Genomic DNA, 17,667 nt, shown 5'->3' with positions numbered 1-17,667 from the left:
GCTGGAAGAGACTCGGATCGGTCCCCGCTCTCTCGGAAAGTGGCTCCGAGAAGGTTCCGATGCCCGAATGAAGTCATCTCTTATCCGGGCTAATGCAACCTTCCCGCGTGTGCCTGATCTTTTTCCGTTTCCACTCTTGACGATCCCCCGTGGCCGGAGGATCCTCCCTGTCGTCCCGTCCCGTCCCGTCCCGTCCCGTTTCGTCTTCCCGCGCCGCTCGTCGTCCGCAGCTCGACGCGAGTCCTCTCGAGAAAGGAGTAGTCGAGCGTTGCCGAAGATGGCCGAGCCGATGTGGCCGAGTCCCCGGGACAGAGGCAGACCATGTGGTGATAGCGCGTTGACAGAAGCACTGTCAGTGTCACTACGACTGCCGTCGAGCGCAGGTCGGTCCGTCGGGATCGCCTTTTCCTCCCTCGCCACACAGTTCCGAGTGGCGCCCGTTTCTTTATCTTTCAATCGACGGTCGCATAATCGCAAGTGACTTAGATTGCCCATCTAACAACAGTCTACGAAAGGATACCCTAGGTCGTAGAAGCTAGACTTTTTTCCTCGCGGGGAAGGACAATAGAATCGTGCGGAGGTGAGTCCAGCCTAAAAATCATCTCCACGTTTAGGTTCGCGTAGCCGGGGATCGGTCAAAGACACAGAAGTTCGACGCGACCCGCGGCACGTTGCTGCGGCTGTTGTTGCTCGGACGATGTGTGGGGTGAATTAGCATGCTCGAAACGTTAGCACGTCCCGTCGATAAACGTCGGCGGGTAAACAGCCAGAGGATGGAAAACAAAGTCCCGGATCTTTACATATTTCTCTCTCTCTCTCTCTCTCTCTCTCTCTCTCTCTCCCCCTCTCGCGCGCGCGCTTCAACGTTTCTCGTTTTTTATTCGAAGTTGGACTAGCGCAAACATCCTGATTGTCTGCGGCAAGAGTCGCCTATCATTAGATCTTCATTGGACACTGTTGTTGCGCGATCTCGTCGAAGCGTACAGTTTTTGTATGACGCGGCCACGCTTAGGTTTGCACCCTCGTATCCGATCTGGAGGCAATGTTACATCATGGTACTCGTGTACACTCCAACGTTGGCCATCCCTTATCGTTTCTAACCCGCTCAAGTAAGCATCGATTTTCCAATCATTCATCGTGGACAACATATTTCTCACAGATCCTCGCCCCGCTTCTTCAATTTCATCACCTCCACATTTTTCGTCACTCCCTAATTTCGTGCAGATTCCAAGCACATTGCATCAACTATCCTTGAGCGCTATGGAGGTCTATTCATCAGCTCTGTTCCAAGGATTCGTTTTTCGCTTCTTCCAGTTGCGCGGAACATTTTGTAACTGTTTGACGGACACTATGTTTCTCCGTAGGCTCCAAATTTTTTGTGGGACGCAAGTCTCGGTCCGGATCTAGCACGCCTATTGCACAAGGGAGCTTAAGTTCGAGGTACAGACAAAAGGACCGAGATGTTCGCTCGGTTGGCGTACAGCTGGAAGAGACTTTAAATGCAAGTCGATGCTACACGGACGGAAGGCAGTGGCCCATTTTCGTTCCTAATAGCGTTCTTATCTTGTTCCCCCGGCCGATAGCCGATGCCCATGCATTTTGTTTTCCCGCGATCTGGCTGTGCACTTTAGACTCGTCACAGTTGGTCTCGTACACGTGCTTCTTCCCACGTCTCTCTCTCTCTCTCTCTCTCTCTCTCTCTCTCTCTCTCTCTCCCTCTCCCTCTCTCTCGCTCTCGCTCTCTCTCTCCATGGCTCACGTAGACGTTGCGCGTTTATATACGTCGAGCAGCCGCAAATCGGACGCGTCGCGTCGCTTCGAAACCTTGACGTCCGAGTCGATAACGTTCCAGGAAACACCGGTGCATGTTTTTTCTCTTGGATTCAATTAAACGTTCGTATGTTTTGACGAACTTGAATTACTCTGCTTCCACGGTTAGTTTCTCCCCTTTGGCTTTCTATTTTCGCGTTGCCAATTTGCACCGGCGTTGGCGGTGTACGAAGTTACATTGTCATGGCCTCAGCGCAGTGGCAGGCTGATAGCTCGACGCGCAAAATTACGCAATTGAAGACGCTGGTGTCTGTAGTAACCAGGCTGCTACATCGCCAGCAGCGACTCGTTTCATTTTTTTTCTCATTTTGAGAAGTGCAGGTGTTTCGTTCGACATTTTTCTTTGTAGATTTATCGTTGGTGTATCCTAATCATATTCGTAACGGTATCGCTACGATGGTAGAGAAAATTTTTGCTGTTATATGTTGCGATACGCTGCGACATTTATTATCGAGCGATCGCGCAGGAACGATTGGATTTTTAAAAAAGGATCGGTGACATAGTTCGATAAGCCCGAGTTTATAGAAAGTAGTGGAGGTGTAATCTATAAACTATCAATTATACGTTTATCTTATCGACGTTTTGTAGCGTTGCCTTTCCGTAATATTGACATTTTTGTTTCCGAGTGTAGAAGCAGCTTGCGATACCGTTCCAGCAGTAAAATGTAAAAATAAAAACGTTTACACGTTTAAACGTTTTACATTTTTTTATGTAAAATGTAAAACTTCTTACATCAGCGTTTGGCCTCTAACACTTTGTTCAAGGTTCGCGTGTACCAAAAGTTTTCTAACTCGTCGAACAACAATTGCAATACCAGCTGCAAATTCTTCGAGATAAGGTCGCTTCAGAACGACCACGACGATATCAATTCCAATTTTTTCGAATAAACATCTCGCGTAAACATTTTTCGAGGTAAGGACATTTTGTCATTCCGAATTCGTCGGCGGTTGTCGCGCGAAACGCTGCGCACGATAGGAGGTTAAAACAATCAACTATCACGTCGTCCCACATTTAGGTTTATCTTTTTCGATAGGGACTGAGCCGGCTCTGTTGCGTGGAAAACGGACTGGCCAGGTTATGCAATTGGTGCATGCTCGCATGACCCGTTCGCGTGCTTTGGCGAAAACCATAGCAAACGGGGGGAAAGTTGTGTGCAGCGAATCGCGCGCGCTCCGCGTATTTATCGTGTTTACATTTTTTGTTCTTTGTCCGTCGCGGCTGGTGGATCGCGCACTGTTTGCGCCAGATCATGATTTCCAGTTTGCTTCAAGACAGACCCTACTGTGTTCGAAACGCGCACTTTTTAACCGGTTTTTCCATAGCTCAACCTTCCAAATGAAAATCATTGCCACTCGTATTGACCGGATCGATTAACCCTTTGCGCTCGAAGCTATATTAACTCCAAAACGAAACATTTCTTCCAACCTAGAATATTTCCTTTCCATATATTTCTTTTTCATGTTATACGTACGAAAATGGTGCAATTCACTCGTACAATACTAAAATGTTCAGTAATTTATTAAATGATACAGCAATTATAGTGACGCCTTACAGTCGCCATTCCAGTGCTAAGGGTTAATCTTTCCACCCTGTTTCATCCCTACCGAGTAACTCAGTTGGGTACAATGAGCGCGGCCAATTTAGTGATCATAAAATGTTCGTTATGTTCCGAAGAAAAAATTGGTATTCGTGTAATGGTACGGCGTTAACGGGCACTCCAAATCAGACTGTTATTAAAATGAAATGTTAATACATCGTCGTTTTCCATGATTTCTTATATTAAAAAAGTGTACCAATAAATTCCGCATGCATAATTCATGCGCGTTGCAACCCAAATAGAAAGTTAACACGTTTTCGTGATTTAATTTCAATTTTGATTCGAGAATTGCTCCCATGAATATGTAACGATCGCTTGAACAGTATATAAAGGTGATCCTTCATCAGCCGCATTATTTCGCAATCGCACAACAATCGTGATACCAATGACCAAGCGTCTTCGCGCTGATTGTATCGTGCCAATCCACCCGAATCGTCGGTTAAAACGTCTATGATGCAATCTGAAATTCTAATTACGGTAACGCTTACCGTTTTTCTCCCTTTTCGCGTATCGAGCACGCGGCAAGAAGCCGCGCACGATAACCGCTTTTTCAAGCCGAGAGAAGCTTCTCTGGAACCGCGGCGCGCATAGTATTACTATTGTTTTCCTATCGAGACTGCGGATGAAAAACAGCGAAGCGAGCGGAATAAATGATTACGAAATTGCGCTGGCTATTAAGTTTTCCGCTTCCAAGAGGATCGGACAAAGGGGATTATAATTCGAGGCGAGTACTGAACGGAGTTTCCTTAACCTCTTTGCGGAATTAATCCCCGCTCAATATTCCCGACCCGTTTCCTCGGTCTTTCATATTTTCTTCTTGTTCATTTGTCACCTACGAGAGGAAAATAATCAAGCCTCGATATTCCATCGGTTCTCAGCAGGAAAATTGGTAAAATCTTTAAGAAAAAACATTACAACTACTATTTTAGATAATCGTTGTTTTACAATTCAAATGAAATACTATATTAAATTGGCAGTAACATTTCGGCAAGTTAAATATTTTTATCTTTATAATCTAAAACACAAAATAAAATATTTTTATTTGGCTAATCTAAAATATACAATAAAATATTTCTTGGCGATGGAAATAGATCGAGAAGACGAGCAATATTAAAAAATGCAAGAAACCATTTTCTTGAAAACGTGACGTCTATTGTCGTCACGTGGTTTATTGTCTTCTTTGGAATCACCCCCTCCACGGCTGTTCACAATACCCTTTACACATATGCAATAAAATAGTTTACGAAACTTTAAGGTCGTTTTTCAAGAGAGCGGGTCATTTGCGATCTACGGTTCATGTGAGATTTTTGCGAACACGTTTGCTCGGTAGTGGGGGAACCGTACGAACGCTAAGAAGGAGAAGGTGAACTATTAAACGAGAGAGTAGTGTCCTGATATCGTCGTAATGAATACGCATATATGTATATTCGTATGTGATAAAACTATAACAGCGAGTGTTTATACATCCCATCAGGGTCTCTACAGTTATTCTTTGCGGTTCGGACTCGGTGAACGATTTCGACGGTCGGCGGAACGGTCGCCATGTTTTCGTCCTTCTGGCGAGAAGCGCGAGCAAAATATAGACGCGTTTCCTTTGTTATCCAAGGCTGGCGCGGCTCGTGTCGCCGCACGGTGGTTTACCGCACACGTATACATGCCTCTCTCTTTTTTTTTTATTTTCTTCTTTTTCGTTTGGTAGCACGACGGTACTCCCGAACCGCGCGTTGACGACGTAATTGCGTTATTATTTACCGCGTAACAGCGAACGGCGCCGCGCCGCGCGACGCCTGCTCGCTCGTTCCGAGGGAAAACACGTCCGCGAGTCGTAAAACACCGAGATGAAGCGTGTGCCGAGCGCGATCTCAAGGCACACACACGGTCCATCGACGAGGGATTAATACGAGATTAGGAATTGGAACGCGTTCTTTGTTTTATACGCGTGTGCGGGCCGCATTCCCGACCGCAATACGCGATAATCGCGTCCTCGCTCAATCCTCCGAGCGACTTCTGCCATCTGCTTCCAACGACTACCGTGTACTTCGACAAACTGCTCGGTGAACCTTCGCGAACCGCAGTCATTAGCACTTTCGAACAACCGCAACATGTATCGTCGCTCCAAAATATTCGGAAAGCCACGATGTTCGCTGCCTCGATCTCTCGCGCGGTTCATACTGAATCCCTATACCATTAACCCCTTGCACTATAATATCGAGTCAGACTCGCATGAAGACTTCGAACAGAAATTGAAATGAAATTCTATTTTATCGTAGTCAATATTTATAGCCATTACAGAACACGTGTTTAACAATAAATATAAATTTTCTATTTTTTCTAGTAGATTGTAGGCATCAAAGAAATTCTATTCATTGTAATCATAAAATAAGTTGTAGTGCAAGGGGTTATGTACCGAACCAGTCAAAATAACTGATCCTAATTTTTTCTTTCACAATTACTGAAATTATAAAAATGTTTTCATCAGAAATATTTGAGAGAACTTCTGTATTGAAGCACATGTAAGAATAAAAATGGTATGAGGTTTGAAGTAGTCTTGTATGCATTGTAGTCTTGTCATTATTGCGAAGCAATATGCATCAGTTGTATTTATTACTCGGTAGTTCTACTGTTGAAGAAATTAATTTTATCGTGACAAATTAAGCTCGTTTCGTGTGGAATCTTGAAACTTCAATATGCGAGTTGCTCACTTACCAGATCGATTAACTTCATGAAAAAAAGAACGAGTTAAAACAGAGGGAACAACTTATGTTCATTTTCAACCCCTAAGATGTTAAGAGGGTGATTCTTGTCCGTACGATTTCGAACAATTTGTAAAATTCGCGTGTTTTGCTTGTTTACTACTACAATATGCAATATTTCAACAAATTATTTTGTGATCATCTCAATTTAGTACATTCGAAGGTCCCATGTGAATTTTTTCAGATTTCTTGTAGAAACCCACTCAGACCCACCCAGGATAGTTTAATTTATATTGACACTGCTTCCTGACGGGCGCAGTCTACTTTACCATAAGTTGCAAAACCTCTCCCACCGATGACCATAGTCAAAAAATTTTTTAAAGAATTTTGTCAACGTGTTCGAGGCTCCTAAAATGAAAGAGGTTCCTTTGAATCCAGATTTAGAGATCGAAAAACAGAATGCTAAATCGTAGCCCGACGTCTCCCGTTTTGCGCTTCTCGTTGTCCGCGCGTAACGACAAGATTGAAAAAGCCATTCCAAAGGAGGAGTAGTTGCAAGGAGCAACTGATTGCGCCCGAAGCCGCAATTGTCTCGCGGAAAGCCCTAATCGCTATGGAAAATAACGATAACCGTGACGATGGCTGATCGTCGCAGTTTGTTCGCGACACACGACCTTGAAGTCGCCCACCGGACCGAGTTGAGCGCTCCGTTGATCTTGGCCTGACATTTCAATGGCCTTTGCGGGAACGGTTTTCGTGGAAAACTCGTGACTCGTAGGTTTTTCGACTTGACTATATCTACACGATGTTCCCGGCTCCTATTAGGTGGTTGCATACTAAATGTCCGATTTCAGAATGCATATATTACGAAGTGTTTTGATGAAGAAACACTGTTATAATCTACAGGTTTATTATTACATATGCATACCATTTGAAAGTACAATGCTAATCTTTTAAGTCCTATCTTCAGTTTCTATTTACATATCGATCTGGTACTTTTAAATGCAGTTTATTTCAATATCAGTCGACGTGGTCGTCGTGCATTCTTTTTATACGAGTTAGAAAATAAACATATGGACGACAACACTCATTATCTTAATTAGGTAAAACTCGCCATTTGTTAACAGAATATGATTATCGGTGCTTACTGTTATCAATAAGTTTTGCTTAAGGAAAAGTCATGTTTGTGTGAAGTTTTTGTTTACGAATCCGACATTTCATATACTGATACCTAATAGAATTCCAATAGCATATCAAAACGTGCGGTGGAAAATGTTGACATTGGAATGGATCCACTTGCCGTAGAAACATTGCTAGCGCTAAAAGTATTACATAAACTTTACTATTTTACATAAACATAACAAAAATGTATCTATCCAGATTTTTAGTAATCTGTACTCAAAGAAATAAATTTGTTGAATAATTCCTTATCGATGCAACTTTGCAATCTCAATAATCGTAAATTAACAATACGTCATTTTTACGCATCCCGTGAAACTAGGCTTAAGGGTGAACCACGGTGTTTCTCCGACGCGATTGCAAGTTTAGAAAGCTGTTGATTCCGATTTCGTAAAGACCCGACGATTTGATTTAAGCCGCGAGATAGATCGCGAGTAGTTGTGCAAAGTGGGATGCTTGTCCGTATAATTATCCGATTCAGTGGCATCGTCGCCTAATGCGTCTGCTCGTGGACCAAGAAACTGCGAAAGACGCACGAGAGTTGAATTTAGAACGGATTCCAGAGATCGGGCTCGATCCCATCGGCGCTTGCCTTGTACCGGTTTCGCGGCCGATCTTTGGCTCGTTACGTAAGCCGAAATTAACCACGCGCGGATCGATATCGTTGGTCGGTAATCGCGGATGCAAATTAGCTTCGCCGATTGATCGACACCGTTCGCGTAGGGACGCATTGTTTCCTCCACGTGTACTTTGCAGCGGGATATACAGTGAGTCATGCATATGTTCACCTTGCGTGTAACGATTAACCCTTTCGTGGCTTTCGCGAAGGTCGTAGGGATATTGCACGATGTTCGAAAGCGTCGGAACTCCGACGAGGCGCCCGTTTCGAAGAAAATGTTCGACTACCTATTTTTGGTCGATTTTTTCATCGGAGTTAGTTCAAACATTGATTCAACGTTTTCGTCTGACGGGAGCTTTATTAATAGTTTTCGTGGTGGCTGTGCCATGTCAAAATGAAGTTTAATTTATTTATTACGTGATAACCTCGAAGAAATTATTAGATTGTGTTGCTTGAAATGTTGTTACGCGATTAGCAGGAATTTGATCTGACTCGTTGATGTTTTTGAAGTCGCTTCACTAACTGCAGGTTGATGAAATGTTACTCAAATTTGATGGAGTATTGCAGTGATAGTATTGTAGTAGGGGTCCCTCAAACGTCTGCTTCTCCCACCAACCTTTCTATTACCACGGTAACGGCGCTTATTGGAAAGGGACAGTGGGCGCTATAGTGGGGATGGTCTAGTCTCAATTGAGACAAAAATGCCCCTCCCTGGAGTATAGAATATCTGAATCAAAGTGAATCTATGTGAAAATTTGGTGGCATCTTTAACTACGTCTTTTAGGAAAGATTATCCTTAATTTGAATAAAAAATACGTTCGATAGTTAGCGCGTAATTTGGTCAGATTGCAACGAATTGCAACAACCTTCCGGGGCAAGAAATGAATTTCAGTATTGTACGGAGGGCTTGATAACCAATCGATGTTCTCACATCAATTTGATCCATTTATTTGATACTTTGTCTACTTAAGGTTATTCATATGTTGCTTTTGTAGAATTAAGTTTTAAAAGACGTAAAATAACCTCAGTTTTTATGTTGAAGAATTTATGTTATTCGGCTTTTACACCGTCTGTGCGAAACGTTGGTTGAGAGCCGCTGCTCCAGAGAAACAGTAGAGCAAGTGTAGGTATCAATTACCGAAGCTGAAACTGTTCGGTATACCGGTAACAAAACGAATCGGACGGTTTTGCTTCGAGTGCGCATGCACCTTGCATAATTCTTCGTATAATTAGTCGAGCATCGGTAGAAGCGGCTCTCCGAGAATCGTGTCGGACGCGCGCGGTTCCGTCGTTCCGACGAGCCGCCGTCAGGAACTGTTCATGGGAGCGTCGCATGTTTGTTGAATCCGCTGGTTTCCTGTCAATCGTACGCCCCTCGCGTTCTTATCATGGCGAGAGAAGCATGCTGCCAGTTCCCGGAATTCGAAATTGCCGCGCGGAAAACACTGGCGAGAGGGGACGCGCAGAGATATCCGGACAGGGTTGGCACAGCTAAATTAATACGGATAATAGCCGGCTATACCGGGAGCCAAGACCTCCGCGAATTTCGAGGAAATGTTTATGCCCGCGCCGATAACCGGTGTCGCTCATATTCACGACCTTGCCGGCGGATCGTATTCTTACCCCTGATACCATAATATCAGGTGCAGCGAGGAATCACGTACTTTATCATTCGCTCTGCCCGATCAAAATATACAATACTAACGCATTGGCTGTCGTGCCAACCGTACATGGCTGACGGAATTGCTTGTCTAAACTAAAAAAATTATCTTTGGAGTTAACGCGTTCAGTGTGATAAATTTGGCACCTGCATCCCAAAGTCCCGATATTTATTTCATCAAATAAATCAGTTTGATTTTATGCATTTTTGGAGGCTTTGCGATGACATGAAGAGGTATTTAAGAACATAGCAATGCCGGACGACTGAAAGTCGATAGAAATTATTTTCGTATCTTGTGTTTCAAAAGGACACTAATAGCGACGGTAGCCATCTACCCCTTTCCTGTAACTCGTACATTACGAGTCAGGAGTGATCTGAGTGACCATGAGTTTTTTCTTCGAGCTGTAGGCTATAATAACATAAAGAGCGCAAAAAGAGGCTAACGTATGAGCAAATCGTTGTTGATATTACATACTGTGCACCATCTATGCAATGTCGCCAGATCAGGACTTGTTCCCCCACTCTAATTTCACCTTCTCCTGGTAAGAGGAGATTTTTTCCCCTCAATTCGTGCTCTTTCCCCTCATCTGGCGACACTGGAAAAAATAATTACGTTTGAGAAGAATCAGTATCTTTCACAGGAGAAGAATCGCCTTTTGTATTCCATTTTTTCGGCGCTCTTTTGTGAAGGAAGAGTCCACGTAAATCTGTTTTTTCATGGCAGACGAGCTTTATTCGCGAGTAACATAATAAGGACAGGATGGATACGCCTCCCGGTCACCGTTGTTTGATGTTTAAAAATTCCACGGACACCGTCGACTGGTAAAGCACCGGCGATTGTTTATTGTAATCTGGCAGCCACATGCTTCGTATCGCGACGCACAGATAAGGTGGTTTTGAATGTCCATCTCGTGTTGAGCGTGTCGCGCGCGCGCCCGCGTGCGCTGCCACCTCTGCTGGTTTGTTCTCGAGTGACGTAAAAGAGAACAGGTTTTCCGTCGGCATTCCAATTACCGATGTTTTCCACCGTGTCACGAAACTTGCGTCAAAATACTCCCTCTTAGATAATGAATCTGCGCTTCGTCTTACACTTTCGATGGATGACCGTACAGTGGTAATATTTTCGCATTGAAACACCTTCTGATACTCCCGAATAAAGCTTGTCACGAAGACTGGGTTAATAGGGCGGCTCCAGTTTCTATGCGACAATCGACAAACTCGAGAAGCTCGTAAAAATTCGGGACATCGGCGACGGGAGCAACGAAGGCAGCCACATCCTGGAAACGTTCAGATAAACAACAAAGCCGTCGAGCGTCCGTCGAGCGGCGCGATTATTCAACGGACGTTTATCGCAGATCGTACGCGGCGATGACTGAACCAACGGGGAATGGTTCTTCGAATTTTATTTTTCATTTTTCATTGAAACCTGCAAAATTTTTCAAGATCGAAACTACTGGCTCGCGTTGGTCGACTTCTGCGAAGCTAGAACTGCTGCTTGGCGAGTCTCCAAAAGCGACGAATCGCGGGGAAGCCGTCGACGACAAACGACGCTCCACAGGTGTTTAAACTTAGAACGCGGGCTAATTAAGATCCTCCAGGCGGCCGCGCAATTGGGAATTTCACGGATGCCGGGAAAAACCACCGCTCGCGAATAAACTCTCGGCCGGCTAAGGTTCTAGTTGTTCGAGCTCGAGTTTGTCGCGTTTAACGCGGTCCTCAAATAACTGTGACTTTTGTTATTTCATTTTGCGTTGCGTACGCAGTTGTCTACAACTGTCTTCTGGACTATCAACGATCAATTTCTAACTCTATAGGATAGTACCCAATTACTGTACCTATATTAATTATACTTATTTTTAAAGCATAATGAATATTAAAAAAGAGAGATACAACATATATGTCACCTGATTTTAGTGGAACAAAATTTAATATCTCTAAATAATTGCTATAGGCACAGTTGTTGGGTCCCCGACCCCAATAACGTAAATATTGGATTCAATATCTATTTCACAGTGAAAATGGTATTTAATGAAAAATTGTTTTAAATATTAGTTGAATCAAGATATGCCTCTCGTCGAACAGTGATAAAGCAGTGATGAAACCGCAAAGGAAAGAAAATGATTATAATACGCGAATGACGTAATATTTTTCAGTCATTGAGTAAATTATCTAAAACATGTTTCACGGTGCTCGTGTAGGATGAAAATATTTTTTCCTCTTCGTCGAAGTTTATGCGTGCACGAGCGGAGGACATTAATCGAATTAAATTGGACCGGACTCGGGATTCCGCGTGCATCCGTTAGGCGAATAATTTCTTCCGCGCAGACAGCGTCCGCCGATTCGCGTTTTCGCAGCTAGTAAAGACATCGGCGCATTAGTATAAATCTCCGTCGCGGATAAATCGGCGGACCAGCGTCGAGCCCGTGAAACTTCTCGGACCGTTACGCGATTCCAAAAGAATGTTGCTCTCGTCGAGCTGGAACAATGGAGAAAGTTGCAAAGACACAACACCCCTTTCTTATCTGCTCGTTCGTAAACCGTATGGGTGACCCGTCGTCGGGCGCGTTAAATATTCGAGCCTGCCTCGAACGTTAATAATTGAAAAAAAATAGAACCGGAAATAATAGAAAATTTTCTGTTCAGCTGATTCGGTGCTTCATTGGCACCGAAATCTGAATTCGAATTTTTCGCTTCGCGGATACCTGCCTTACCGACCGAGCCACCGACGGGGATCAACGAGAAGAGGTTGAGATCTAATTGTAAGCCTTCTGAATTAGCAACATATGTGTTTAAAGTCGTTTTAAATTCACGCATTCTAATTTTATTTTTAATTCGTCGGAATCATTCGTGAAGGGGACCGTTCGTTTCAGTTTCGTTGAACTAATCTGAAATTGGCGTATGTACGTCTTCGCGGTCTATCGTAAACCTCGCGTGCATTCTGCTTCGGTAAGAGTATCGAGTAACAATATTACTAATATTGCGAAGTTTATACTGTCGTGATTCATCCGAATCTACTGCACGGCAGTAAACGTGTTAATTTGTGGACGTATTTATGCTTCCGATGGGTTTATGTTATAGTTAGTTTCCTCGTTCATCTTGCAAACGGTGCGTCTCAATCTGCAACTTTATTTTCACGTGTTGTAACTCGGTGATGTTACACATAATTTGTAATTATTCAGTGTCGAGACAGTTTAACAATTTGTTAAGACAAGGAATAGACGTACGGAAAAGGTACTTGTGTACAAAAATTACATTTTGTCTGTTAAGCAGAGAAGACGACCTAACTTTTCATGAAATAGCAACTAACGTTGATGAATAAATTGGCTGTTACGACGAAAATGAAATAGGTAATTTTTTCGTGGGATTGCTTGAACGAAGTCGACGTTTAAAAAAATGGCGAAAAGGTCAATGTGCCATGCGAGCAATTGAACAGGGGCGCGGAAATCTCTCCCACCTTTTTCTACTCGGACTGTTTCTCTCTCTGTCGTTTCTCCCGTTTTGTGGTTCTCTATCTCTCTCTGTCGAGCGCACATACTCGAAATTCGAAGGTTATTTTTAGATTAAGTTTCCTCGTCGCGTATGGCCACGAAGAGCAGCGCAGCGGCGTCGAGAGCGGCTCAGTGTAAGAGAGGCGTCGGTGGAGGACGCAGTGGTGACGAACTCTTTCGAAAAGTGAGAAGACGAAGAAGGAGAAGAAGAAGAAGACAAGATCGCGCGCACGAGACGGTGGAGAATCGAGAGAGCGAAGAGAGAAAGGGAGAACGAGACGACAGATAGCGGAGGGGAGGCGCACACCGACGTCCTGAACGATCTCTCACGAACGAACGATCGACTGAAATTACTGTTTTCATACTTCACACCCCCCCACCCCCCAAACCAGCCCTCCTACATCCCCGCGATACTGCCAGAGTCTTTCCCCTCTTGTTCCATTTATTTCCCTCGAGTCCCGCACGAGATCCTCGCCCCCCAGTTTCCTTTCCACTTTCCCTTCATTTGTTTACTTTCAATCGACGACGAAACGAACACTGAACGAAATAACCGACACCTCGAACTATGGCAACCACCGCCATGGATCCAGTCGACATTGCGAATATCCTCGCGCAGGAACTGCTTTATCAGCAGGTAAATCGTATCTCACGTTCGCGATTTCCGGTTATTAACCCTTGGAAAGCTCCTGACAATCGCAACAATCGACGTCGCGGTGCGAGGCTTGCCACCATTTCGAACATTATCTATTCGTTTTATCGTACGTATTTTCGGAAGAACTTCTGCCCTAATTGAACGGCTACCAATTTCAATTAATCATCGAAGGTTGCGTAGGTAGACGCGATCCTTTGAAAACGTTCGCTGAAAATGGACTCGAGAGGCCTTCATCCAAGGGTTAAGCTTTTTCCTTGCGTTCTGTACCCTATTTTTCGAAAGAACAGAATCCTATAACAATCGAAGTGAATTGACGAAAAAGACGATTGAAAATAATGCCCTGTTTTTGTTTACCGGCGAGCGAACGGTCCTGTCATTGGCTTAGAACTGCTGCGTGATTTATTTGGATAATCTGCCGACTCGTTCAGTATTTTCTGCTCTCTAGCAACAAATAAATCCAAGCATTAACTGCTCCGACACGCTAATAATCTCGAATGATTAACAGTGACGGAATTCGAAGTTGAACGGGAACGGAAGTCGGTTGGAACGGTTCCGCGTGATGAACAATAGACACCGATCGTGATTTGATTAATGGCGGGACCCGTGAATCGTGAAAACGATTTCGCGGCGACCCGCGAGAAAAAGTAGCGGGGAGGTGGTCCGTTTAAATTTAGAAAGTCGACTTAGAATATCGTCGGACATGCTTCTAAATTCGATTTAATCTTGGGGTGGGGGGGGGGGGGGATGATGTGGCCGGACTTGACGGATCGCGTTCAAGCGTATTGTGCCTCTCACAATGTAGCCTTCTGTTCGAAGAAAACAGTACAAAGGACTCCGAGGAGGAGCGAAAGCGATCGTCGAAAATAAACACACCACTTGGCAGCCATTCGATGCGCTGCTCCATTCAATGGGCCATTAGTCGAATCGGCAAATTAACGCGCCGGCCTCGTCGATTCCACGGTGGATACGCTCTTTCCAAGATTCCTCATTGAACGATACTGCACCGACATTTTAGATTTACGTGCACCTTGTGCTATGAGATGTTGGATTTTTCTGTCGTCCTCGTATGCAACTTTAATCAAATTTATTAGACGTTCTAATGATCTCTTTAATCTTTCGTATTAGGAAAGTGTTTCAAACTTTTCTAAATCCAAGCCTATTTGAGAAAATAGTTTTTTTTTTTGGACAAATAGTCATTCATTTTGAGAACATTTTGGAGCGCAAAGGGTTAACGTAAACGATACTGTACTTTGATTATACATTTCGGGTACTTTCTGATACTTTTTTTTTAAACTCAAATCAAAGTTGATAAACGTTCAAGAATAGGATAAATTGGTAACATTACAAAAGAATTGTTACGCAGGAAAATAACTTATAAAAATCAAATTAATCGGATAAGCCTTTGACAAACGACGCGTGTTTAAATGAATGCACTGCAAATTCGGGACAAAAATTCCAAGCACTATTTTTGGCAACAAATTGGAAAAATTCAGTCGATATTGTTAACTCTCATTAAAATCTACGTTTCTTTATTAGTACCTTGCAGTACCGCAACCTATGTATTTTACACTTGACTTTTTTCGACGTTTGCCGATTGTTGGTCACATTGTGCGGCGGCAAAGACCCAAAGCAAAAAATATAATACGGCGGACACAGCGATTGCGTACACACCGATGAACTTGATGGAGAAAGTCTATTCGACGCAAGAATCCTCGTTATTGAGCCTTGTTAAACGCATGCGGGAGCATTATTGCGACGCGGACCAGCGAGAATTGTGCAACATTGTGCAATGACGTTGGTTCCACCCGCTTTGGCTGAAATAAACAGATTGTAAACCAGCGCTGCCCGAAAATGCCTGCCGGCGGGAAAACACACCCTGCCTGCTTACTTTCTCCGTTACCATTTCCACGGAAATTCTGGTTGAGAGAAATATCAACGAGAGTATAGATAGTACAACTTCAAAATGAATGAAACATCAATGTTTATGTTTATCGCGCCTGTCTGTATACGACACACATTGATCGACTTGCATGTTCTTTGTGTCGTCATGGATGTAAAGCACAATATTCAAAAGATTTTTGGAGAAACGAAAACACAACTATGCATACACATTCACGTCGATGTGTTATGTTTCTCCGGTTCACAACATGCTCATCCTTGCTTAGTTTGCGTAACTGATTGCTAAACGATTAAAAAACATTATTAAAAACGGTGCCGCTCGTAAACAGGAAACGAGATGGACCGCGATGGTCGTGGCGAGCATGAAGAGTCGACTTGCGACCAATTAAGTGTCTTATTACAATTATTTGATCGTCTTCGCTTTCGAGGCGAGTCTCTCTCTCTCTCTCTCTCTCTCTCTCTCTCTCTCTCTCTGTCTCTGACTCTGTCTCTCTCCGTCTAGCGAGAAATCTATTTTTCGCGGTATAGGGTTACGTGCACGTGCGGTCGAGGGAGGTCCGGCTGGTGGTTCCTCTCTCCCCCGCCACGGTTAGGCTCGTTTCGCAGTGTACATGTTTAGAATGCTTTTTCCCGCGAACAGTTTTTCCGCGATCCTCGGGAAAACGCGATTCACTCGCACTGTCCGACTGGATATTTCGCAACAATTTTTTGGTTGTCGATATCGCCCTTTGCCCGCGCTATACTCGGGCCCAGGGCAGATTAAAACAGCAAACGCATATTTATTTATAGCCGTAGCGAGGTTGTGTGCGTGCGCTCGAACGCGCGCACTCGCGCGAGCACGCGCTCGCTCGAATGTCGCGAGCAGCGGGACGAAAAGAGCAAACCGACTGCATCGCGAAACGGAAAATGATGCGAGCCAACGGCGGCGGAGTTTAGGAGGAAAAAACCGAGTCCCGCGTCTGCGCGAAATTCGGGGTCTACCGCTGTGCAAACAGGGACTGCGCGACGGCCGCAGGCTGGAAATTAATGATGCGGCGGAAAAATGAAATGAAAGAAGATAAGGGAAAGTTTAATGCACCGGTGATCGAGAACACGCTTAGTCCCTGCCGTATCGCGCGCTATTTTTGCCGAGCTTTTCACGGGCAAACTGTTTCACGTTTGTTATAGTGTCTGGCGGTAGAACGTGCTTGTATTATTAGGTTGTTGCATATAAAATTCCCGACGTTAGAATGCAAATGCTATGAAGCGTTTCGATCAAGAAATGCTTCTATAGCCCGCAGGTTTATTATTAGGCAACGAAACTTTCTGCAAAATAAAAAGTTTTTACCTGAGTTGCAAAAAACTAGAGTGAAGTAGAAATTTATTTTCTTTTTTTAATACGTAATAATAGATTGAAAATAATATATCCGTTTTTTTTAAGTAGTCTCAGTTTTGCCATAAATGCATAAAATCCGCTGTCTATTTATTATACCCCATTTTAAGGTACGAAGCTAATCTTTAAAATTCTATCTTCAGCTTGTATTTGGATATCTAACTTTATATGTAAATAAAGTTTTATTTCCATGTGAATTGTGATTGGCGCAAGTTCTGTAAATTTTTCAGTTGATTTCCCGTTGTCTTAATTTGATCCGATTACAAGAATGAATTATTATTTGATACACCTGACAGGTTCAGGGTAGCTTATCGCAGCGCCTGAAGTGCGCGATTGTGCCACTCCACATTTTCCTTCCATTCTCTTCATTATCTCCGATTTCTTCTATCGTGCGGCGCGATCGACCTTGCCGCCGTTCGATCGCTTCCAAAGATCTCTAGATTCCCAACGATTAATTGGAATACAGTCCTCGCAGCGTCGACGATCTTACACCGTTGATCAACGCGGCGACACCCCGCTGCCGCAACCTCCGTAGAATTTCGCTCATTCGCCCGGGAAAATGAAGAATTCTTGATTTATTGACGCGGCTCCCGCGATTCGAAAAATTGCTTCATACCCAAGCATTATGGAATGCTGCGCATACCATGCATCCTGTAGAGATTAATGATACCGGCGTGC

At 43.9% G+C, this 17,667-nt stretch overlaps 1 protein-coding gene across 2 annotated transcripts in view; it reads left to right on the top strand.

The window, feature by feature from the left end:
* The window catches only part of Kay (transcription factor kayak), a 41,005-nt gene that overhangs the window by 12,748 nt on the left and 10,590 nt on the right, over nucleotides 1-17,667 (top strand). Inside the window, exon 1 of one of the 2 annotated variants that reach the window (XM_076803641.1) lies at nucleotides 13,562-13,700. The exons of the other annotated variant lie outside the window; for it this stretch is intronic. Coding sequence (XP_076659756.1) covers nucleotides 13,632-13,700 — 69 coding nt within the window. The 5' untranslated portion in view covers nucleotides 13,562-13,631. Of the gene's footprint in view, nucleotides 1-13,561; nucleotides 13,701-17,667 lie in introns of those variants that run through there. 2 annotated transcript variants of the gene reach the window in all.

The sequence above is a fragment of the Halictus rubicundus genome, chromosome 18, assembly GCF_050948215.1.
Source record: "Halictus rubicundus isolate RS-2024b chromosome 18, iyHalRubi1_principal, whole genome shotgun sequence".
Taxonomy (NCBI): domain Eukaryota; kingdom Metazoa; phylum Arthropoda; class Insecta; order Hymenoptera; family Halictidae; genus Halictus; species Halictus rubicundus.
Note: the sequence above shows the minus strand (reverse complement) of the source record. Positions and strands in the feature narration are given on the sequence as shown.